Source organism: Ciona robusta, chromosome 10, assembly GCF_009617815.1.
Source record: "Ciona robusta chromosome 10, ASM961781v2".
In the NCBI taxonomy this organism is placed as follows: Eukaryota; Metazoa; Chordata; class Ascidiacea; order Phlebobranchia; family Cionidae; genus Ciona; species Ciona robusta.
Genome location: NC_143244.1, coordinates 2,515,937 through 2,541,541, shown reverse-complemented (window position 1 = coordinate 2,541,541; position 25,605 = coordinate 2,515,937). Strand labels below are relative to the sequence as shown.

Sequence of the window (25,605 nt, the reverse complement as noted above, 5' to 3'; positions counted from 1 at the left end):
TTGGCGTTTTATGCAACAATGTTAAATGAATGTAACTTACTATATCCTCGCGACGTCGGAAACAACAATCGTTACAACGAGGTGTTCACACACCTCGTACCAGCTTTCGAGTTACCATAAATGTTACTCTATTGGGACTTTACTATAGTGAATGTAATGAATGTAACTTACTTTATCCTCGCGTGGCCGGAAAACGACAGTCGTTATCACACGGGTTTAACTTCTCGTGCCAGCTTACGAGTTACCATGTATGTTACTTTGTGGGTGATTATATTTTTGGATTTTTTCATTTTTATGTATGTCTGATAATTCAGACAACCCATTAGTGACCACTGGGTTGGACCAATTGTCGTTAAGTGTCTTGCCCAAGGACACATACGACCACACTGGTAGCAATGTCGAGCCTTGAACCCATTACCTCTGGGTTACAGGCAGCCACGCTAACCACTTTGCCACAGCACCGGACCGTAAATCTATTGCAATCACAAGTGGTGTGTTAAAAATCTTAAACATAACATACAATGGAAAAAAACAGAAATCACTCATAATTTGATTTTTATTGAAAAGATAGCAACACACTTGATGAATAAGCAAGTATAAACTTTTAAACAAACATAATAGCATTGAAACACTTCGATAAAGATAATGAGTGCAAAATATATCTCTCTACAAACAAACAAACTGTTATACAAGGATGCAAACTTACTGTTAACAGATTTTGAAAAATTTTCCATATAAAATGTGTATCCCAAATAACAATACAAAAAACTCAGTCTGAGCCTTATTCGTAAACCTTAAACATAATTGCAGCAAATTCTACATTCAATTAGGTAACATGTGAAGGAATGGATGTTTATGCAGCAGCAAATTTTATTGCTATTACACACAATTGCTGTAGTTTATGGCACAGTGGAAAATTAGTGGTCAGATTGGTCCAGATTTAAAGCAAAACACTGTTTAGGGCGTGAGCGAAATTATAGATTACTTTTTAAAGGTGTAGAGAAATTTAGTAGAAAGTTGGTGGCACTTTAATTCAACCACATACAAAAGCTGCCAATTTTAACAGTTTATATTGGTTATGTTGCATTTACATGCCAGAATGTGCCACCCTGAATTTGGCAATCTGAAAGTGGGGATGAACCATTTCTGTGATTATTGGAGGTACAGCATTACAAAGGGGACGGAAAATAACAAATAGTCGAAAACAAGCAGCAGGCATGGCACCGTGGTTCAGTGACTTGTGCATTGGGTGTTTATACAGTTTCAACAATTAAAATGGCTTTATGATAGATATTTGACAATTCAAAAACACATTTTTGATCACAAAAATACTCGTTCAATCAATTTAGCGTACCTAATGTTTTAAACAGAAAATAAATGTATAATTAAACACAAGTGTTTCTATGGTGTGAATAAGAAATTCCGTATGTAGCACAGTATATACGTCGACAGCTTGATTTTAAAACAGAAAAAATAAACTAGAAGCAATAATAATAGAAAGATAAAGGAACAGCAAGATAGGAATGAACTTTGTTCCATTTTAAATGATAAGATGAGAGCCTGTGGTTTTAAAGAAATTCCTAACTAGTTAGTTTCAAAACAAACATAAGAGCCCAAATGAAAACAAATATGTCATACATATGTGGGCTGTTATGTTTGCAGTTGTACTAAAACTGACCAGAAAATGATTAAACATATAACTTCTTAACTTTATATGAGACTCTATTTGCGGAAGTGTTTTTGAAAGGATTTTTTCTTCCACACAAGGCAGATGGTGCAATAAGAGCTGCTACCAGCGGCTGAATTAACAGTAAGCCTTGCACGTAGTATATTACCTTACACAACATCGGGGCAAATTTGTTTCAGCAACCTTCCTAAGACTTGAGTTTTGTCAGTTTCTTCCTGAAGTTTTTTTTCCGCATCTTTCTGCCTTGCTTCAGTAACTTGCAAAGCACGCATAAGGTGGGCGTTCTCACAATACAAGTCCTTTACCAACAATTCGTTCTTAGACAGCTTGTTGTACTGTTGGGGATAGTTCAAGTTTTAATCAAAGTGTTAAATTAGGAGAAAATTCCAAATTTTGTTATAAGGCCTGTCATTGCCCCACTACCCAAAACAAAAAAGTTCCATTTTTTTAACACAATGAACTCACCACATCTCTTGTCTTCCTCATCTGATCAGTTAGTTGCGACCTTGTCTTATGCAACCTCGCTCTCATAGAATCCATCGCTCCCTCACTTCCACTGGATGTTGCGCTTCCTGTGTCACTACAACATCCCGTGTCGTTCTCTCCATCCAGAGTAAAGAGTCTCGATCTTGAAGGGAGGTTGGCATCCGATCCACGAGGGGAGGAAGACTGGAGGAGCTCAATCTCCTGAAAAACGAAAATGGAATTTTATTCTTCTTATGTTAATGCAGTTGTTAGAAGAACATTAATTAAAACATTGAAGAGAATTAGCAGAAAAACACTGAATGACTAAAGAATAATTTGCTGAAATAACTGTAACAAGTTACTGTCGTTTAAACACGCTAAAGGTTAAAATTACTTAAGTAAAAGGTAAAAGCAAGTCGGGTAAACCATCAAGACAATATAAATTAACTCATACTGCAAATATTTAAATCGCATTGAAATACTGCTAGAATAGAACACCAATACATATAAAGCCTGCCTTTTTCAATTCTTCTATCTTCTCTTCTGCCTCCCTTCTTTCCTTACTTCTCTCCTCTTCAAGTCTCTTATATTTATTCCTAGGAGATGGAACAGGAGCACTCAGGTGTTCACACTTGGCTGTAAGTCCAGCATTTTCTATGCGGTTTGAAAGTCGTTCTTTCTCAAGATTGCGAACCTGTCAACCAAGCGACAACAATATTTTATTTAAAAATAATTTGCCAGGCATATTATAAACCTGGAAAGAGATTTTCTGGAAAAAAAATAATAAAAAAGGAAGTAGAATGTTTGGTGACGTAGCTACAACACAAAAGGGTAGAATTCCATGCTTGTTGTCACTGGCCTTGTTTTATACATAAGACAATTAACAGTAATTGCTCCAACCCAGTGGTTACTTCGGGTTTTTCTAAATTGTCCCCAATATAAAAACAATCACCAACAAAGTTACATGGCGGCAAAACCTGTATGCAACGTATTTGATGTTGTGACCTGCCATTGAATGTGTCCCTGTGCAAGACACTTAACAGTGTCAGTAGGGATGGCTGAGACCCAAACTATTCGGATTCCTACTATTTAGGGTCCATTTTGATCGAATCTGAATATTCGATGACCTCATTTAACCTAATTCACTGTGGTGAAACAAATGAAATTGTATAACGGCTGCATATCCACCTCGTTTTTATTGGTAACTTTCTATTGTAATGTTATCTGCGCACCGGGAGATTGATTAAAAACCTGTCAATGAACGCCAGCCGAGTGCAGATAAAAGGCGGCGCACCGCTATTGGCCACATGCCTTTAAAGGTTTACTAGATTTTTACACTATTATACACATGCCTTTAAAGGTTTACTAGATTACCAAAATTACAAAAATGACAAATTAAAACGTTGGTAGATGTCTCGGTAGGAATATGATCAAATTTAATTGAAAATTCACTTTTCGTTTTATGATACTATTCGGATCCGGATTCGGCTCATTCCTAATTAACGGTAATTTCTCCAACTCAGTGGGCAATAATAAATTGCTCAAATTGCTAAAAAAACAGGTATTTAATTTTCTTTCAACAGCAGCCATACCTTTTCCACCAACACAATATTTTCTTTCTTAAGCTGTGAGTTCTCAGCCTCCATAACCTCGGTGTCAGTTTGTAGAAGCGACATTTCATGAACTTTTTCACGACTGCAGTCAAGTTGTTCAGATAGCTGCATTGGAAATATATTTTAACACTTTATTTATTCTACTAGAATGAGGTGGGACCTGAGTTTAAGGCCAAGCTGGCACATTACCCAAATACCCAGTGGGGCCACAAGCCGCATAAAAAAAAGGCTGAACAATACATGATATACCAATACACAAATACATAACACAATAAACTTTCAAGCCACATAATGCATTTTTCCCGATAAGTGGTGTAAGGTTTAGAAAAATAAGGTAAATAGTTTGGGAACCAATGAAACATGATTTGTAACAACCTGTGCTTTCAGTGATAATATGATTCCCTCTTTCTCCCTTATTTTCATGTTAAGGTCCTTAACCATTTCTTCTGTGTTTAACTCTGCTTTCATCTTAACTTTAAGTTCCTTAGATTTCTTCTCCTCCTCTTCGAGGCAGATACGAGTCTTTGATAGCATGTCATCCAAGTACTTGTTCCTTGCCTGTGAAAGAAGCAAATATTTTTATTCGAAAAGCAGACATTTTACAAGGCTTGCTAAATGGCAGAAGAACCATTACAACAAAATAAACGTTTTAAATACGGTATGAGCTGAAAAATAATATTTTACAATTCTCTTGGTAGCAGAAATAACAGAACATTTTTATTCAATTGTCCTAATTTTCAATGTAAGAGGGATATAAAGTCTTAGTTCTATACTACCATAACCAAAAGCTATTTAAAGTGGGTTCCTCAGTATAAAATTATTCTGGATGCATTCAGCATTGTGTTATAATTTTATTAATAAAGCACCTGCAGATCTTCAATTTCACTTTGCATTTCATCAATTGCAATACTCTCTTTTTCTTTTTTTTGCATGTTCTCTCTCTCCAGTCGGTCACTCTCTTCCATCAGCTGCCTTTTTCTTTTTAATTCTCTCTCAGTCTCCTCAGCAAGCTGCAACCTTAACTTGGCTGTCTCTTCACTGCAAATAATACAAGATTGTAACACAAGAAAAAAAAAGCTAATAAAAAAAATGTAAAAGGATTGATATAAATTGGTTTCAATAAAAAAATATAGCTTTAGTTTTGTGAACCACTGATGATACATAACATACATGCAGTTATTCCATTTCACCCACAGGCCAATGTCCTTCACCAATTTGGAAAGATTAATACTATGTCAATTGTAAAAACACAAAAGTAGTGATTGGAGTTTTAACCAATCGATAATTTTGGAAAGGTCAGTACTTGTATATAATCCATATTCACACTTTTTCAACCCACCAATTGCCAGTGGTATTACCTTAATTGCTTCCTCAATTTAGCTTTATCACAATCCAACAACCTCCTAAGTTCCAGAGCATCTCGTTCAAACTCCTCACGTAAGCCCTGCATACGATCTTCCATCTCCTTACGTTCCACTTGAACGCTTTCTTCAAGTCGTTCTAGTTCGCTGCACATTGATGACTTCTCCATGAACTATGCAATTAATAAAAATAAATACTTTATTCTAGTCCAGCTTGATTATCAGCCAATATTTACAGTTTTCAAACTGTATCAATAAAACATCTTTCTCATTTTTTCTCATGACACAGGGTGGTTAGTGACCAGTTTCACCCTTAACTTTAGCAGCCCGATTTTCAAGATTACATTTCACACAACTGTTTTAAGTGTGAAATGATTTATAAACTAAGCGCAACACAAAAAATAATCCTACACCGTTTTGCCGAAAGCTTATAATGGTCTGACTCAACCCCTCATTTTTACAAACCTGTTGCTTCTCAGACAACAATTTATCAAGCTTTGATTGCAAGTCATCCCTCAATCTTTCCACCGCCACCCTGTGCTCCTGCTTGAGACGAGTGATCTCTGCCTGATGTTCCTTCATTACTTCTTCCAACTTCTCTGTGCTGATCTTGTTCTTCATATGATCCTCACTTGCAGAGGAAGAGGACCTGGATGATAACAACATGCAGATGACTGTTCCTAATAGTTTTATAAATACACTAGTAGCTTTCAACATTCTTAAACCTACAGAACACTTATAATATTTATAATTTATGAGGACAAACTGAAAATACGGCTAATCCCAATAAAGTCGTGCCGTATTCGTTCTTTAATATCATCAACGATTGCCACAAGTTCACTTCCAGACTTATTTTAATATATTTCAACTTACTTTTCAAACTTGGCAATAATATCTTGGTGAGCAACAAGTGCTTCACTATGTTGTAACCTTTCAGATTCAAGTAAACCTGCGTTCCTCTGATTGGCTCGCTGCTCCTCTGATAATTGTTGCGTAATAATTGTTATCTCGGCTTCCATTTCATTTATCTAAAATTAAGGATTTTTTTAAAAATTCAGTAATGATTAATGCACTGTTAAAGATGTATGTAATAAATCAGGTGTCTTGTTTAAGACAATCATGTTATATTTTAACATTTAAATAGGCTCTATGTTGAGTTATAGCATATATCATCATCTTATACACCCGACACATATTCATACACTATATGCTTACTATCTACTTATAACATAGATGTCATACAAACCATACCATTCCAATACACTGCAAAATTTTTCTAAGGTACAAAAAAGGAAAGTACATGCACTTTATTCCCACTGCCAAGCTAGTATACTCCCACACCCCCTATATACCTGTTGTTCATGTTTAGCCAACAGGGCAGACTTCTCATTAGCAAACTCCCTGCATAAATCAGCCATGTCTTGTTGACCAATATCAACATGGCTTTGGCTTGTTTCCTTCAACTCAATGTATTTTGCTTCCAACTGAAAATCGAGTTTTAAATGTAAGATGTTTGAACATCTATCTGAGCCCAAATAACTGCAGCATAATAATTTACCTACAGTACATACAGCTTTTAACTTAAAGTATAGAATTTTAACATCTGTTTTTTTAATAAACAAACTAAAGCTGCCCAAAGCTATTATACAGCTGTAGCTATGTTTGTGTTTTCACCATTATATGAGTCTGTTCTGTTGGATAATAAAAAGTTATAGAAACCATCTTATATTGATGACCACTTAGCTTTCCTTTGATAAGCATTAGGCAATTACATTTGAACAGCCATGTACAGCCTAAGGCTATCTTTACACTTCGGACTTTACCAGATACAATTTTTGCATTATTAATAAATGTGGCATTAACATAAATAAGTTGTCTGCCACCCAAATATCAAGTAACAGAACCCACACTATTACCACACCTCATCTTTTTGCTGTGTCATCTCCTTCAATAACTGCATCGTCATGATTTGCTGTTCCTCTATCGCCCGGTTATCGTCATTATCCCGAGGTAATGACGACTTGACACTTTCCAGTTTAAGTTGATAATCTTTTTGTAATTCAGCTTTAAGCAGAGCCTAATATAAAATATTTAATCAATTTTAATTGTTGCTGGGAAAGGATCAGTAATTCATGTTTAATGCAAATAAAAACACAGCTTAACATATAAACACTACCAAACACTACCGTTTTCGTACTAAGTAAAAGCTGCAAATTCTTAGCTAAACCACTTGAACACATAACTGACATGTACAAGTAAAAGAGGGGCTGCATAATCAGCAAACTCATACAATGGAAGTTCACCCAACAAGATATCATGTCACCCCCGAATAACATTCATACCCCACCCACCCCTTAAGATTTATACGTCAACATCTTTTTGTGCTGTCTTCGGTATTGTCGACTTTAAATTGATTTTATTTTGCTTAGAATAGAGAAGACACCACAATATATTACCCAACTCCCTATGCCACAACACCCAATACACCCCTTTATAAAGCACAACCCACTTTCTCCTCCATAAACTCCTCCTGCCTCAATCTCCTCTCTTCCTTCAGATCCTCAAGTTGCCTCTCCAGCTCCACCATCCTCATCCTTGTAAAGTGATCCGAGGAATGATCGGGATGTGAGAACCGATGGTGGACTTCCAATCCTTCACCCATTGAGATGCCGTCTAAAGTCAGATAAAACAAAATGTTGCACCAACAAAATGAATAAGCCAAACTGGTAACTTGGGGTTAAACTAAAATAACTGAAGTAGAGTCTGGGCGTGCAACGCACAATTAGGCACTCCTACCAATTTTTCAAATACGCTATTCGTATTTAATGCACAACCACTCCATGCACGTATAATGTTTCGACGTTGACAATCACTACAATAATTCATAAAGAAATATGTTAAATTTGACCTCACATGCGATAGAACAGACAACCACTTAAATGGAACAGACAAAATATACACGGGACGAATGGAAATATTTATAATTTTTTTTTTAATAATAGGCATGAATGTTGTTGTAACTCTAATCTTCTTATTATTCAATTATAAAGCAAAGTTGGCCTTTTTGACATAATACCAAGGAAGCAGCAATAAAATGTTATCCGTAAAACACAACTTACCACTTTCCATATCACTGTAGTCCTGGCTTGTACGATCAAAGTACTCTGATGTTGATCCTCTTCTAAGAGCCTTCTTCCTCTTTGGTGAGAGGTCGTCCTTCAAAGTGATGTTGTGCTCTCTAACCGCCTCCTCTTGCCTGATCTTTCCTCTAAGATCTTCTACCTCAATCGCAAGTTCATCATTTCGATCAGCGAGGAGCTAATAGATTAAAATCAATGGGTCATGGGTGAGTGGGTTGGTTTATTCATCAACTTGTGGCGATAGTCATTATAACATGGGTTTTATGTCATACCCCTTATGCCCACTTACGGGTTACCATGTATATAACTTTATTAGTAATAATTTTTTTGAAATTCGTTTTATTTGCTGACACACACTCCGAACCTGGAGTGGCATATTAGTAGGCCTGCTTTCCAGTTTTATGGTTGATGGACTGTGTTTGGAAAACAACAAAAATTTTCTGTGTTAGACAGCTTCTAGATCTCCCCATATTTTAACTAGTGGAACCAGGTGTAATTGTAAGCGTGATATTTGAGTGATTTACATGCACAATAATTTAAAAAGCTGAAACAACTACACCGAATGTATACTAATAAAGCCGCCTATATTGGTATCATTTATTATAGAACATATTGGTTTGTAGAATGCAGATATCAAGTACACTCAACATGTCTAAAACAAACACAAATCAATATTGAATGTACTACAAATGGTGCCCTAAACCACACTAGGTTTATTGTTTGCAGAGATATATCCGTGTTATAAAGAAACACAACCCACCCTACACTGAGCCTCATATTCCTTTATTATCATGGCAAACTTTTCCTCTTGTGAAGTGTTCACGTTGTGTGTGTCGCAAGTCTTGGGGAAAAGAAAATAAGTTTAAAATAATTTAAAAATGGGTAATGTGAACTATTAATACCAAGTATAATATATTCATACACACATTACCCGGTATGATAAGCATAGCATTAAACTTTACCATTCTTAACACAATACCATACACAAAACTCTATACACACACAGCATATTGAGTTAGAACAGTACTATAAGCTATAAGCACATAGGCGCCGATTTTTTTAAATTGCAAAAGAGGCCACGTTTATGATAACGTCATTCGTTTTGCAGAAATTAGGAAAATATACGCGAGTTTTTATCACTCGCGCCAAAACACGATTAAGCTATACTTTCCATGGCAGCAGTAACAATAACGGCGTCTATTAAAGTTTGCCAAAACTGCTGCCTATTGTTAATGCGGGAATGAAACTGGCAAAATCAGGCAGTCGAACTCGTTCACTGTTCTTGAAGGACGTTGTTCGTACAATACGCATACGAACAATAATGATACCTAGAAAAACATCTGTGCTGTTGTTATTACATAGGTTTTAACTTTTGATAGATCTAGTGTTTGTGGGGTTTTTAAAGCATTAAAACTGTTTGCGGATCGTTTTTAAGCGATTCGCAATATAGGCTTTGCCTGTTAACTGTTACTTTTGATGTCGTATTAATTTTACGGGCAGCTAAAGTTTGTTCCAAAATATGTAGCAAGCACCTACGTCTGCAGATGGCTGTTAAAGTAGTTATTTGAATCCAAGGACATCCGCCACGCAAAAAATTAAACCGTTAAGTTAAAGCTTTAATGTGTTTAATACAGACCAATGTATGTGTTATTTGTTTTATATTTTAATACAGTCGTTGTATAACCGCGGGAACTTGTATTTGTGCAAAGACGCTAGCCATAAACTCATAGCAAGCTGTTATAAGTATGATACTAACGTATGGGTTTACATGTATTTAAAGTTTTAATAAATAAACAAGTCTCCACCATAAACGTAGACTATTTAGTTTGCTTTCTCCTGGATTGCTGATCAATAATCGACGCATCAAATGCTATTATGACTTAAATAATCAACGTGTGAATCGCTACTATGACGTAACAAAGCATTATGCGTGGTTGAGGAAAAACATTACGGAAAATAATCATTGCTACGCCAATCGACAGCTTAACAACCGAGTGCGTTGGAATATATAATTCTTTAGCTATTTGCGAGCTTAAAACGACTAGTTCTTTTTAATTTTAAACGGGTTTTATTAATAAAATGCAGCTATACGCAGCAGGTGCTGCACTGTCTGCATAATATCCAGAGTAGGCCGGCCTTGTCTGCACCATACGAAACGGCGCCTATGTATAAGCATCAGATATATATTTCCACCTTAGCAGTAAGCAAGCACTCCAAATCCTTCCTCAACCTTTCCGCATCTTTCTCGGACTCACTTAAACGATGACAAACACGAGATGACTCGGCAGAAAGTGAGTCATTCTCCGTCCGAAGAAGTTCAAGTTTCCTCCTCAGAGAGGTTTCAGTTGATTTCAAATTGTCTGGAAATTTTAAGTTTAAGATGCAATGAGTTGAATGAAGTCATTTTCCTGCTCTTTATTTATTCATATATGGTTAGGTGGCCTACGCGCTATGACATGTCAGTGATGACACAACAACGACACTGACATGTTGGAGTACAGTTCCAAAAGTCCAAACTAGTTTTTACCCTGTTGTTAGGTGTTTAAAGAAACAAGCAAAGTATGTTGCATTCACCATATTAATCAATCAGGTTCCCTATGTTTGACAACTATGAGTGTAACTGTATCTTATTATTGTTACTTTAACAACAACAATCATATGAGGGTTTTAGCATCAAAGCATGACTTATGACATCACCATAACATTCATTACAACACTATCATGACATCACCAACTCACCGATCTCCTTCTGCAGCATCTCTCTCTCCCGATCCGATGTTGCCATCATAGCTTCCCTCTCCCTCTCGAATCCCCTCTGTGCGGATGACAACTTCTTCACCCACTTCCTCTCTATCCCGCTCATCTTCCTCTCATTCTGTTGATCCATACTCAAATACCGATCATCAACCTCCTCCACAAGCTTGGAGTTCCGGATCTCTGATCTTTCAAGGTCCTCCCGCATCTTGTCTACTTCTGAACGATTCTGATCAACCTGGTTACTGCAACAAGATTTCCAGTTTTAGTTTTGGTAACTTTCTTTTCCAGCTTGACTATATTATTTATTTATAAATGATATTAAATTACTCACAAATTTAACTTCCTGCTGTTCTATTAACAGTTTATGGCTTCTACCCAAACCATTTAAACTATATAGCATAACAACAACAAGTTCAACAACCACTTATATATATACCCTGTGTTCAATTAAACATGTTTATATAATATACTAATAGTATACTAATAACTTCACTTAATGCAGCTTTTAATTTCTCACATAAGCAAAGTTATTAAGCACCGTATTAACATGCTACTGTAGCAAATACTCTTCTAATGCTGTATAGGAGTGGCCCATGTTCCCCATTATGGACACTTTAATTGATTATCAGAAAGTTAAGTAGGCTTTAACAAAACAACTGGTAACACTGCAAAGTTATAATCAATACACAGTACTTGAGGTGGAATAGTTGGCTTCTGTAGCTTGCTATAAGAGCAATAACAGTGTTGGAGCATAGATCCATGTTGCCTGTTACTGTTGGTATGAGGGAGAGAGCTTCCTTTTCAAGGACTGTTGAAAGCTGGTGACCATCTAAATATGACTCTTCAAAGTCAAGAGCCTGTTATATTCAATATGTGAGTTTAGTTTCATACGCTAAACTTGACAATGGGCATTTAATAGTTGAAAACAGCAGCACACTGTATAGTGTATGTATTAATTCTGAGTTATCAAAAAAGGCACAATGGAATTTGTTAAAGGGAATTTTAACAGGTTTAGAAAAGTATATATTTATTTAAGTGTTAGTTGCAACAATAATATAGTGAAAGTTCAAACTTCAGTTACCCACATAAATTACCATCTGGTTTGTTAGATTATAAGTCTAGTAAAACATGAACAAATGAAGAAATATAGCCTACCCCGGACTTGTACCCTTCCAAATAATAGCTTAGGTAATACAAGATAACATAAAGTTTACATAAAATATATAGAGAATAATAAATTTAAAGGTTCGCAATATGTCCAATATAGACTACAAGTACGTGTAATAAATTAAAACCAACTGAACAGATATACCTCCAGTATTAACATAGGGTTTTCCACACCTGCTTCCTTCCATAACTCACATACATGTTTTAACTCAACAGAACCTGAGTTATCGTAATCAAGAGCAGAGAAGAATGTTCCCTTATTCACTTCATTCAGTATAACACTTGCACTGGAAAAGTCATTCAAAGAATCCTGGGAAATATGGTTGTATAAGGTACAGTACATTATATACGGTATACTTTTTTAGTTGTTCGGGATATCTCAGAGAAAATTATAGATTCTTTGGGTAGCTTAAATGGTGGAATGTTATAAGTTATAACTTGTGGAAGAATTGGCAAATTATTCGTTAAAGCATTTGTATATTGCTGTACTGCTGTTGTTACCACACAAATTGTAATATTTTGAAATTGGTACCAAACTTGTATAATGCTTTTTTTTGTTTTTTTAAACTAACAGTGATAAATATACTGCTGAAAAACAATAGTAATTTTATAGTTGCCTACTTGCCTACAACTACAATTAAGTCATTATGAATTGTTGTTCATACCATTACTTTGAATTATTAAGGTAATCCGAGTACATAACTTAAGTCCTACACTACTATACAAAGCTGTCATCTTTGCCTGAATGACTCTGAATGCTGGTAATCTAATTTCAACCCACATTGTTATCAGTTGACAGCAGGGCTTTACGAAATTTCTTTTCATTTTTTTCTTTAATAGGAATTTTCAAAGGTTGGTTTAATCCATTGGCTTCAAAGTAAGTCCCATTTTCAGTATAACCCGCATCATAATAGCGATTATTGTCGTGCTCTGTTTCATCTGATGAAATCATAATGTCAGATGACCTGTAAGGTGAATATAAAAATACTAGATGTTATTTGTCTTTTTTAATTACATCATCCAAAATTAAGAAGCGGGTAAAAGAAAAAGACATCGCAATGACATTATGACAGTCAAAAATTAAATCAGAACTAGTTCAAGATGTGAATAAAAATCATACAGCATATCACCAATCAAACCTAATGTGCCACATAACTAAGATGACATAAAGTGTCTAAACCAAATATAAGACACCTCACACACAGAATACCATTGGCCTGAAAACAACATACTTGTACAGTAGTTTGGAATTACATTACTAAACCACTCTCCACACTCCTACTTATTATATATATAGACATATTAACCCCAATACCCCAATACCTGCATGCCACGTACCATTGAACAGTAGCGGGTCTATCATTCACTTGTCCCTCATCATCCACAGAATAATTAACATCTTCTTCTAGGTTTGCATGAATGTGAGGAACAGATTTTCTCCCATAAGCCCTTCCCCCTCTCACCAGTCTTGGCTTCATCTCTGCCATAAACAACATAAATGCTTAGTTCTATAACTAACATCAAACCTATACGTATGGTATAGAGCAAGCTTAAGTAGCAAAACAAACTTGGAAGAATTTCTTTAAAAAAAGTAAGTGCTTTGAGTGGTTGGAATATATGTATTTGTCCAATACTGGTAGAGAGTTTTATATTGAAAGAAACTTACTTGATCCTCCAATGGCCAAAAAACGACAGCCATTATATACACCTCGCATATTGCCAATATTGGCAGAAAAAAGTAAAAGATCACAGAAATCGGTTAAAATGTTTAATGTTGCTTCATATGAATTATGGACATTCGCTAAATTGATATGCTTGAACAAAATAGCAAAGATATAAAAGATATGATCTAAGAAATGTATTTTTAATGGCTAAAAATCTTGACACTTGATTTATGTATTACTATTTCAGACTTCAGTTACCTTCTACTTGAGGTTCCTTTATGACATCATCATCATCATCATCATCTATGCTGACATCATCATTCACTTCGCTTAACACAGCAACGAAACTTTCACAAAATCTTTCGAAGGAGACATGGCATAAGTCAGGGTTTGGCTTATGGTCGGTTGGAAGAGAAAGATGGAAGATTCGTTCAATGCATTGGTCATTAAGTTGCAACCTGAACAGCATAAAAATAAAATAAACCATTACTTATAACATTCATGCAGAATATTACAACTACAACAAACCTATAAAAGTTCACCATTAATGGTATTTTTGTAAATAGAACAATAATGCAATACAAAATAGAAGAACTGATGAGCATCAGTAAAGTTACATGTTTTAAACAGTTTGTTGGGAAAACATATAAAATGCTACACTGTAATTGGAAATTTTTATTCAATTTTGTAAATGTGGCACAATATACGTTACATTTTATCATATCAAAACTTTACCGTTTGCATAATCCTTGCAACTGACTTTCGTTCAATCCTGTTTTATCATGGTCTCTAAACTCGTTGAATATTCCTTCGAGTTGTTTTATATATTCGTCATCTTGTTCCATACTTACTGTCATATCCAGACCCGTTTCATGTTTCAAAAAATTACCATAGAACAATCTTTTTTACACCAAAATTGTTCAAAAACAAACTCGGCGGTAAGTTTCTGTTTGTTTATAAACGAAACTATGGAATTAGAATTCAAGCTTAAAACACATACGATGAAGGTCCAGAGTTTTAATAAATACGCGGGCAGCAGTTAGTGAGATAAAAAACACTTCGGCTTACAATACTGCATCTGTAAGAAATTTTACAATGCTATAATTCTGTTATTATTATGTGTAACCAATAGAACACTAGCAAAACCTCTTACACTGACAAAGATTCTGGACTCATACATAAATGCATGCGCCAAGCACATAACGTTTGGAATACTACACCAATGCGTATGTCCTGTGAACTCATGACTTGCCCAAACCAGTAATACAGGTGTTAATGGTATCACCGCCGAGCCTTAAATCAATGGCCTTTTGGGTAACAGGTAGGTGCGCTAGCCCCTTTGCCCCGGTGTCGCAATATATTTGTTCCGATTGATATATTTGTACCGGGCGCTATTGCGCACGCACCGAGACGCTACTGAGCATGCGTTTTAGGTCGGAACAAATACAATGACCACCCGGTCCAAATTTATTACGACTCTTCGTTGAAAACGTTTTAGACACGACGCCATAAAACGTTACTAACTGGAGCCCAGCGGTACTGATTCCAAAATATTTTTTTTAATTAAAAAAATATATTATACCTATAAATGATAATACTCGTCATAAAAAAAAAACATATTTATCGAATTTTTCACCAATCCAGCCTTGAATATGTTATTTATTTTTTATATTGTTTATATGCGTTATAGGTACTTGTCTAGGACCTGACATTTAGGCCAGATTTGGCCCATTACCCCAACACCCGGAACGCCCATTTAAGTCCTTCTTGCGAGCGGTGCCGCGACACCGCATCGCAGTCAGAGAGCGTAGTATTGGCACCATTTTTATCCTGGTGTGCTTACGAGTTTCCATACTTTTCAACTTTATGTATGATTTTACTTGATAGGGCTTACAATTTGGACAACCCATTAGTGACCGCTGGGTTGGAGCATAGTTACATGAAATTAAAAAAAATAAATATTTTTACGTAATTATAACTTGGCATACATTTATGTAGGTCACTAACGTGTTATTCCCATTAAAAAATAAACGAATTAAGTTATATTTTCCCCGGACTTTTCGACCTATTGCGCATGCGCAGTTGCATCGCGGCGCATGCTCAATAGCTCCCAGTGTCGTGATATAAACGTTCCGACTGATATGTTTGTATACCTGGCGCTATGCGAATCAGTTGAAAATTTTTTCGGGGCAAAAGATTACTAAACACATTTTCCACCGTTTAAGATACATTTCTACTATCTAACCTGTTGACATCGGTATGTCTGATTACGTCAGACATAACATGCTGACCGATGATTACCAGCAATGTAATAAACACCCGAATCATTTCATTGTTACACTTGCCTCTGGGCTTTATTAATATTGTTTATTTTGTAAAGCAAAGACAAAGAATTTAGTTCGTATTTAGCATATTTATCATCTGAGGCAAGTAGTTTTACAACGGATGAGAAATATAGGATATGTAAACTATCCTGTTTGAAAAAAAGTGTGTAAATTAAGCAGAATATCTTTGTTTAACTAATCTAAAATAAGTTTGTTACTATAGTGTTTACTTTTTGTAGTGTACAAATAACATACTCAACTCAGTTCTGCTGACTTTAAATCAAAAACTAAAGTTCCAGCTTGTAAACGTCGTGTCTGGAACGTTTTTAACACGAAGGTTTGTATTAAATTTGGACTAGGTATTTATTTTATTTGTTCCGACCTACTGCGCAGACGCAGTAGCGTCGTGTGCGTAATAAGGCACAAATACAACATGACAAATATACCAGTCGGAATAAGTATATCACGACACGGGTCAACCGCACACATACTCTGCTTTTTTTTCTTTTTGCGTTTATTGTAAATAATTACAACGATATATTACTGCAATAAATAATTATCGAGAGAAAAACCAGAATGAGAAAAGTAGCGTCAGAAAAAAAGACAAGTTCGTGTGTACACTGAACACAGTGAAATACAACCATATAGCAGACTTATAACATTCTAAAGAAAGTTTGAAACACCAAATGATACTGTTCATGTCACAAAAGCTGCCTATTTCCTTCTTCGGGAAACTTCGGAAATTTTCGGATATTTTGAACTTCACAAGAGTAAAAGAAATGTTAATGTTACTGCTCCTTAGTCGGGCTCGACGATGAACCTGAGCTTCTGGATTTCTTGCTTCGCTTCCATTTCATTCTGCGGTTTTGAAACCAGATTTTGACCTGAAAATAAACACATGACCGTTAATATAAAGAATTGGGCTAAAATGGGCAAAATCCGCATCTGTTGACGTATTATAGCACCACCATGTAACATAGAATTTGGATTAATGTAAGGAAGCGATGACCTAAAAATATACAAGAAAGTCTGTATTTTTTATAAGTACATTTACTATACTTAGTACTTTTCAACGAATTTTTGTCACATTTTGGTGTGGTTATTATACCAAGTAGGTTTTTATTTTGGGGTTATTACAAAGTCTTTGTTGTTTTAATTAATACCGTTACTGGATTCAAATAAATAAATAAAGCAATGGGAAAAAAGACATATACAGACGTACAACTTGCACTGTAACATTATACACATCATATATAATATGCTGCGCTTGCTCTAAATGTCAACTTATTTATGAGATGTTTATATATATTACCTGGGTCTCGGTTAATTGAAGCGTGGTGGCAACTTCAAATCTCTTTGGTCGTGACAAATACTTGTTCAGTTTGAATTGTCGTTCAAGTTCAAGCAGTTGCTGGGAGGTGAAAGCTGTACGAGGACGTCGGGATCGGTTCATTAAACCAGGGTGGGCTGTAAAGAATGCAAGTTGTTTATATATTATGGCCATAATAGCAATTTACTATTAAGGCATGCAAAAAATTGTACAATTTTTCAAAACCATTACGAGTACCATTCGTCGTTGCTGGTGGTGGTAGTATTTGCGCACAGCAGTAGATTACATACTAGGCGAATCAACATTATAAACTGTCTATTGCTATTGCTTAAAACAAGTTCCGTGTACTGGGTTTGAAATATGAACAGATTTAAACGTTAAAATATTTTCTTTCAAAATATGTAAATTACATTGATTAAGTTGTTTTTAAGAGGTTTTTATGGTTTGTAAAAAAATATACTTAAAAAACGGTATATGTCATAATACACTGTCATAATACAACTTATACGACCTAAACTTAAGGTCCCTAAATCCCTTAAATTTGGGAAATCTGATATAGAAACACAGCAGCATTATGCAATGTTTAAATGTCCGCTTCTACCGTGAAAATATTGTCTTGATATTTCAATCAATTTAATTTAGAATTATCGACCTCGAAACAAACAAAAGGAAAGTGTGCGCCCTGTACAACACACCGGGACATATGTTGAGTTGATATCGCTACATACGCCAGATTAGCCAGCTAACCAAGCGACAAACACCCACAAAGAAACGTGGCTGCTATCTTGCCACTATCGCCAGTTAAAGATTGACTTGTTAATTTTCCGGTTCGATGTTTGTAAACACAGCACTTGGTAACGATCAGTGGTTACTTAACGAGCAAAACACATGTGTGTGTTGGAAAGCTATTTCCGATAATGGCTGTCTTGCATAATCAAAAATTATACCTCCCGTTCCCAGCAAAAGTGTGCCCATGTTTGCCATTTTGTGTGTTATACTATTTATCGCAACTGTTTCTAAAATACGTTAATTGTCCCTATAAGGGTTGGGTTTGTTTTTTGTTTTACTTTGTTAGGTATTTTTATTTTTATAAAAATGTTAATAAACTTAATAATATTTTTAATCGCTTGAAAATGCGTATAATATCACTGTGTGTCGCTGCGTCTCGTAAAGTAAGGTTGTGTAACATAAGGTAGACTAATCAAGGTATAGCGTATACTGAGTGCGCTCATGCTGCGGGCAAGCAATTCGACAGTTTGGTGATATGTTGGAATTAAGTAATCAGACAGTATTGGCATCTCTGCTGGTAACGTATTGTTTAACAACGTTTTGTAAAACATTTGCGACAGATCGGTAAGGTTTGTTTTCCGTAGTGACATGGAAAATGAACGATGGGTTGCTATTGTATAGAAGTTAGCAGCGATTCGTCTGTAGCGCTTGCTGATAATTTGTAGCAGTGATAAAGGCGTGGTGTGCATTATTTGTCGGGTGTACGTTCACTTTTACTAAGTTGCAACTTATATGCGGTCACATTTTTATAAATTAAAGAGCCATGAATCATTTACCCTAACCTACTAAACATAGGCGCGATAGCGAATACACCTTCCCTAATATTCATATTATAGTCCAAAATATAACCATCATACAATAAAACGCATCAATATAAATCAACTAAATAAAATGAACTTACCGGCGAATTCTGTCAAGCTCCTGAGGACCGCGTCGTTCCTCAGCCATGAGAGTGGGAAGGAGTTGATGTTGAATGGAGGACGGAAGGGTTGGCCACCGAACGGAGCCGCGAAAGGCAAGCTGGGTAAACGAGCCCCCATCGTATGAGGAAAACCCTGATGCATTTGCATGGGGTGAGGGAAAGCCCCGGGGTAGATACCAAGTGATGGGGCGTCGTGTCTGAAGTCTTGAAGGTTGGAAGATGTGGGTGATCTTGGTTCTTCCAGGAGCGGAGTTCCCCCAATGGAGGGTTTTGGGGAGGATGACGTGGATGAGATTGGAGAGAGGGAGGAGGGGGAGGAGGGAGCAAGAGGAGCGGTCTGAGATGGAGAATTCAAGTTCTGCATGCTAGTCATGCCGTTTTGGAATGGGTTGATAGGAAAGTAGGGATAAATATGGCTGCGCGGCAACACTGGGGGTTGAGTGTCGCTTGTGTTGGTTTCAGCAGAGGTTTCATTTTTTATTTCGGTTTGTTGGGATGGGTGGAAGTTTGAGAGGAATCTTGGGGTTTGTTTGGAAGGGCTGTATTGGTAGTTGGGGGTTCCTCTTTCTGTACGATTCCATTCGTTGAAGTAGAGTTCATGAGCATTTCTGGATCGCTCGGTTGGAGGTTTGGAGTCAGACGCCAGAAGTGAATCGATTGAAAACTTGGCTCGTTTCGGGACGTTTTCTGTTGAGTCTGATTTCTGGTGGATCGGGGTTTCGGGGCTTCGTTTGCGGGGATCCGATGCTCGTCTTCCCGGGGAGCTGAGTCCGAAAGACGATGTCGGAGAGGCAGCAAGGAAAGGCGGAGGAGTGGAGTCAGATTTCCGGTCGCCATCTGAATCTGAGGTTCGCTCTTCCAGTGGAACGTAACTCTGTTGACTACCTACGTCATTTGCGTGACGTAACCGCTCACGTAATACATCGACCAGAGCTGACTTTGAAGTACTTAGCATCATTTTAAATCTTAAATATCAAAGGTTCAATGCGATAGAAGCTAAAAGAAAGTTATTTATTAATAAATAAAAGTTAAACTAAAAAACTTTATAAAAAGCAAAAATTTAATGCAAAAAATTATTATGAACTATAATTATTGCAAAAAATATTATAAACTTTTATAGATGTGAAAAAAAAATATAAAACATATAAATTAGAGAACAAATATTCGTAATTCAAAATTCACAAACATTAAGGTGCTTTCAACAAAACTAGCTGACTGCTGTAACGGAGTTACTTCCAACTAAACCTTTCTCGTCTGAAGGTCTGTTGTTGCCCGCCATGTGGTTTGTTCTCTAATTATGACGTCACACTTCTGTTTTCGCCTTGCAATCTGTTAATTGGGAACGATACATCAAACACATGAGAAGCGCGACCGAACAAGCTTATCTTCTATTAATCCAATTTTCTATTACGTAAACTTCAATTTTGAATATTTGTTACTAAATCTAACTAAACACTAACTTTCCACAAAAATAATTAAAAAACTTTTCACAAAAATAATTATAAAATCGCAAACGGTTTAATTCCTGATAATTGTAAGAAACTGCTTTCAGTTTGTACTGATACAATATCACCATAATACAATATTGAATACTTGTTGCTATGAAAAGCGATAGTGACTAATGTAATGATGTTAGTACGCTCAATTCATTTTATTGCTTTACTGGCGTTTTTCTGTGCGCGCGATACGACGCTGCGCCGGAAGAGAGCGCGATCCCGCTGTGTCTCACTTTCCTACCGAACACGCGGCTCTGTGACGTCACAGAGGTTCCGATGAAGGAATTCTGGTTGGTGGAATCGATTTGAACTCACCGCGAACATTCATTTGTGCGTGATTGGTTCATTAAAATAAACTGAGCTCGAGTAATAAAACATAAGCTTTCATAACGCACTATATTCCATATAACATTTAATCCGTGGTAACTTGCTTCGTATAAAGGGCAATCTACTTGATGTGTTTTTACCCATGTGGTATTATCTACCGGATCTGTATATTATTTCACATGATCTGAGGTCGTATGGCAAGGCACACTAGGGAACCTGTCTAAAGTTAGTCCTTCACTCGTAAACGCGAACTTGTTGGTAAACGGTTTGGTTTATAAACTCCAATATTAAAACTTATTTTACCAATCTGACATTCTATAGAGCTCATATAAAACACGTAGCCTTGCAGAGCCCATGTAAATGCAGCAAACTCTAACTTTGGATTATGTTATCTGTATCGGCAAAGTTAAGTAGGATTAGCGCCGTGCTTATAGGGACTAATATGTTTGATTGCAATGTCAGGGTGGGGAAGTAACATCCATAATCGTGTCAACCGCTGCTACCACTTAGCTCCTACAGCGAGAAGTTCATGCACTCTAATTGATTATGACGTAACGAAGCGTGAATTGTTTCGCGCGGCTACGTCACAGACGCTTTCATTTTTATTGTTAGATGTAAACTATTTGGTAAATTGTTTATATTTCCATTTTCTATTTTTCCGATTCAGCCAAAAAAATATATTTTTAGACTTATATAAGCATATCATAACGACTCTAAAGGAGTATTGTGAATTGTTCAAAACAAGATTAGGAAGTATGAGAAACTATGTGCTAATGGTAATTACCTTATACTCCACAGCACAATATATCATTCTGAATGAAGAAAATGGACATTAGACTGGCATAGGAAATTTATTTAATAATGTTTACGTTTTAAATTTTTTAATCGGTCAAAAGCCTTTAAATCGGGAGTCACTTTACGCTAAATTGAATCAGGCAATTATAGCTATATAAAAATACATATCTCACCTAATTTGTAAATTCATTTTAATTTAAGCATCTCTCCCACACCACAAGCCTCGTAATTGCGACTCTAATTCTTTTATATCAAGACAACAATTAATTAAAAACCCGGAAAATTAAAATGTAATCTGAGACAGACCGCTCAAATTTTATCTTAATATCCACCCGTGTATGTCTTGCCTTGCGAGCAATTAAGGCTTATTAAGGTAATTATGTAAGATGTTCGTTAAACAACGATTACGAGCTTTCGTGGGCCGCTGCTGTATGACCTTTGTCTGGTCTGCACACGTGTTGTATTTCGTGCATCAGGTGCTACTGTTATTGTTTGCTCATTGTTGCCTAACACTCGCCATTGTGTTTGTCTTCCGTTGCAAGTGTGACGTAACAAACGACATTGAAACGAAAGGAATAACCTGCGCTGTAACAATGGTCGCGGAAACGACGACCAACAGAGCTGTTGCTAAGTGACGTAAGAATTGATACAGTGACGTCACCTGACGAACACGTCACAAAGGAAAGTGGAAACAAAATTATACTTTTGTTTGCAAACCCAAATCAAAACATTTTTAAAACATGATATACATCATCACTGCGGGTAAAGTAGATACCGTTGAGATCAGAGTCCCATATTTACTAATTGAGTTTTTAACAAGTACAACGCTATTTTGTGAAGAAACAGTTACATGGGGCGATAAAATAATATTAATGGATGAACTTACCCCAACCTAATCTATATAGTTAGTAATACATGCATGGTAGTGTACAGACAGCGCCTATTTTACTCTTCTCGTAATAACAAACGTATCGAGATAAAAAGACCATGTTTAGCAATTTGTTTCATTTTAAAATGTATTTTATCGTAATTTGCAAATGTTTTTAAATAGACAGATCAGGTATAACAGTTTGAAACTTACAATTGTTAAAAAAACATTTGATTGATATATAAGGAATAAACCTTATATACAAAATGCGGTTAAACAATTTAGCGTATATGCTGTGAAGCCTGTTAGCCGCTTAAACGCCTTCAGTTGGATAAAAACTAATTAATTAAAGCCAGCTTGACTCTATCGATTCAAATACTGAAAATTTTCACCTAATGCGAACAAATATATTGCCCGATTGCCCAATTAAGGCGATCGTTGCTTGCCCAATGGCTAGCGTATTGATTTTTAAATTAGTCGCGCTAAATTGACCTTCAAAAGGCCGGAGATCGGGCGTTCGTAAACTTGTCGGCGGGATTTGGAGCTGCGCTCGCCCGCCGGGAATTCCCAAGAGCGTCGTTCCTCGGTTGATTTAGTTTAAGTGCGCTTCTGCCCAATGTATGCAGGACGACAGGAGTTGTCAGCACGCCGCAATAAGTCGATAAACGGAATCGGCAAACGGCGAATAATTAACGAGCTAATCTGGCATCGGAATTGCCAAAATTAATTCAATATTACGTCAAGGGAGCAGTTTAGCGGTAGGCACCAAAACAAGTTGGCTTCAAACTGCCCAATTGGGTTAATGTATTTTTTTATCGGAAAAAGTAAATTACTTTGATCATCAGTTTATGAGTAAGCAGATTACTAAGAATAGCATTCCGGACGCTTAGGCTAAAATGAAAATGATTTAAAACAGCCAGAAATCTGTTTTCGTTTTAAAAATAACCTCGGCCAAAATTAAACATTTGTTTTTAATTTATTTCCGTTTGATTGGCCCTTGAAATTTCCTAAACGTTGTGGTTTAACCGTCATGGCGCAATCTGCTTGTATAAATGCGTTTTCTATTGGATGGTGGGTCAATACTTATCAAGGGGAATCTCTATATGGTAAACACGAGACACCTGTTTCAAAAGAACAATAGCTTTATTAAGAAGGGGGGCTTGCTGTACGTGATGGTAGAGTCGTATAGTGGGGTAATATACGTCGTAAGCGCCTGATTAACCGTCCCTATGTGTGCCTCGCCTTCAAAATTAAATGTGAATTCAAATTTAAGGTACGTGCTGCTGACGTAATGATTGATTGTGACGACGAAGGACGTCATAATCCACTAAAGTAGCATATGGAAATCCTGGTTTATGGTTGTTGACCATAAATCACAAAAAATCAGCATACGGTCGTGATTTTGGAAACGACAAGAACCGCAGACATGCCGCCATTTTGTTTCGAATACGTACCCAATTGAATGGCTAGACGAAAATCAAAGGTGAATGATCACATAACATCAGGCAATAAAAATATCTAAATTTTCTTTGAATTTGTTAGACCAGAGCTCCCAAACAAATGGTTAATTTAGATCGCAAAGCAATTAAAATATTGCACCACAAATCGCCGTTCTAGTAAACTTATAATATTAATTAAGCTACCGTGACTTTAAGCTAATGTATCCAAACCTTACTATTCAACAAATGTATTACCATTTGGCAAATCAACTTTTCCGATCAAAATAACTACCTGCCTTATAAAACAAAGACGTTTGTCGTATCTCGGATTAATGAGCTTGCGTTTAAAGCTAAAACCAATGTAATATCGATACTCTTTATAAAATTTCCATGGCTTTGGTTAAGATGATAGGGACATCGTTATGTTTTGCCTTTAATTTATATGCAATCTAGCATAAGCGTATCGCACATTACAGAGATATGTTCCCTAAACCTTTAATAACATTATTACCCTCTTCTCTTTTGGTTAGTCGTCCATACTTTTGCCTACCGTATGAATACACCTGTGACAAATCGTTCTGATACAGCGTATTGGAAAATAAGGATTTCCGTAGAACACCTGGAGGCCAATTTGTCTTCGTTATCGCAATTAACACTCAATCAAATGTCGAACGGTAAACATACGCTGACCTATCTACACTATATGGCCACCTATTCAATCTCTGCGCTTCTTCAAAGCAATGGTGGCCAAGCACAAACAAAGTAGACGATAAAGCGGATAAATAAACAACCTAGCATGGGCTGCAAAAATTTTAATCATGAGTGTTTAAATCTAGCATAATGGAAGGGATACTTAAGGATTTTAGAGCGATGTAACCCCAAGTATTCCAACATTCACCTAAATCTCAAGAATAATTTAAACACACAAAAATCTTAATTCATGCACGCAAATAAAACCTTCAAATACTTCATTCAGGCGCGTCAAAATTAACGGTTGCAATCACAATACAGCTTTGTCGGTCGCTGACCTGCGTGAACGGAGTAGCGACACTTTCACCAGTCATAAATCCGTCACATCAGGATCCGGGGACAGATTTAATGGCGGATTTGGCCGAGATCCAAATTCAGAGACAAGACCGAGCACTCTAACTTTGAAACGAACCCGATCAAAAACGTATTTATTAATCCCGGCTTGAAACAACTACGACGGCGGTGGATGGAACCTGAGCCCACAAACCTAGAAAGGGCACGTTCGGTTGTAGGCTTTGTCGATAACTTGGGCGTATATAACTGCGTAGGAAAACAACACTCTGGCAATTAGCTGTTTATCGAATGAAGCTTCTGAAATCGACTGCCGTTATGGATTCCGACTCCTTATCACAGTTTATATGCGTGCTTGGACAGGTTATTAATTCCTACAATGTGCACAGGTGTACGGGGCGATATGGAAACGAAATCGGC

The 25,605-nt window shown here is 36.4% G+C and overlaps 2 protein-coding genes and 1 long non-coding RNA gene across 5 annotated transcripts; 1 reads left to right on the top strand and 2 right to left on the bottom strand.

Annotated features, from left to right (window-relative positions):
* Positions 1 to 538: 538 nt before the first annotated feature.
* On the bottom strand, positions 539 to 14,841 carry LOC149729500 (uncharacterized). 3 transcript variants are annotated; one of them, XM_089887441.1, is made up of 22 exons: positions 14,590 to 14,841; positions 14,113 to 14,312; positions 13,514 to 13,670; positions 12,972 to 13,155; positions 12,336 to 12,500; positions 11,717 to 11,880; positions 11,006 to 11,265; positions 10,460 to 10,626; positions 9,027 to 9,107; positions 8,246 to 8,444; positions 7,636 to 7,799; positions 7,048 to 7,203; positions 6,479 to 6,610; positions 6,000 to 6,154; positions 5,592 to 5,775; positions 5,124 to 5,299; positions 4,632 to 4,803; positions 4,141 to 4,323; positions 3,745 to 3,870; positions 2,670 to 2,846; positions 2,153 to 2,374; positions 539 to 2,022 (listed from the first exon to the last, which is right to left on the bottom strand). In XM_089887441.1, exons 1-22 carry the CDS (start codon positions 14,709 to 14,711, stop codon positions 1,837 to 1,839), a joined length of 3,732 nt encoding a protein of 1,243 aa, XP_089743567.1. In that variant the 5' UTR covers positions 14,712 to 14,841; the 3' UTR covers positions 539 to 1,836. The 3 variants fall into 3 exon arrangements, with proteins under 3 accessions (XP_089743567.1, XP_089743568.1, XP_089743569.1); XM_089887442.1 differs by having other exon boundaries at positions 13,529 to 13,670; XM_089887443.1 differs by lacking the exon at positions 6,479 to 6,610.
* On the top strand, positions 11,876 to 13,765 carry LOC149729501 (uncharacterized). The gene is made up of 2 exons (XR_016385936.1): positions 11,876 to 12,211; positions 12,407 to 13,765. It is a non-coding gene; the product is annotated as an uncharacterized LOC149729501 (long non-coding RNA).
* Positions 14,842 to 16,516: 1,675 nt separating the features above from the next.
* On the bottom strand, positions 16,517 to 21,498 carry LOC149729499 (uncharacterized). The gene is made up of 3 exons (XM_089886507.1): positions 19,199 to 21,498; positions 17,491 to 17,645; positions 16,517 to 17,062 (listed from the first exon to the last, which is right to left on the bottom strand). Exons 1-3 carry the CDS (start codon positions 20,175 to 20,177, stop codon positions 16,967 to 16,969), a joined length of 1,230 nt encoding a protein of 409 aa, XP_089742633.1. The 5' UTR covers positions 20,178 to 21,498; the 3' UTR covers positions 16,517 to 16,966.
* Between the last annotated feature and the right edge of the window lie 4,107 nt (positions 21,499 to 25,605).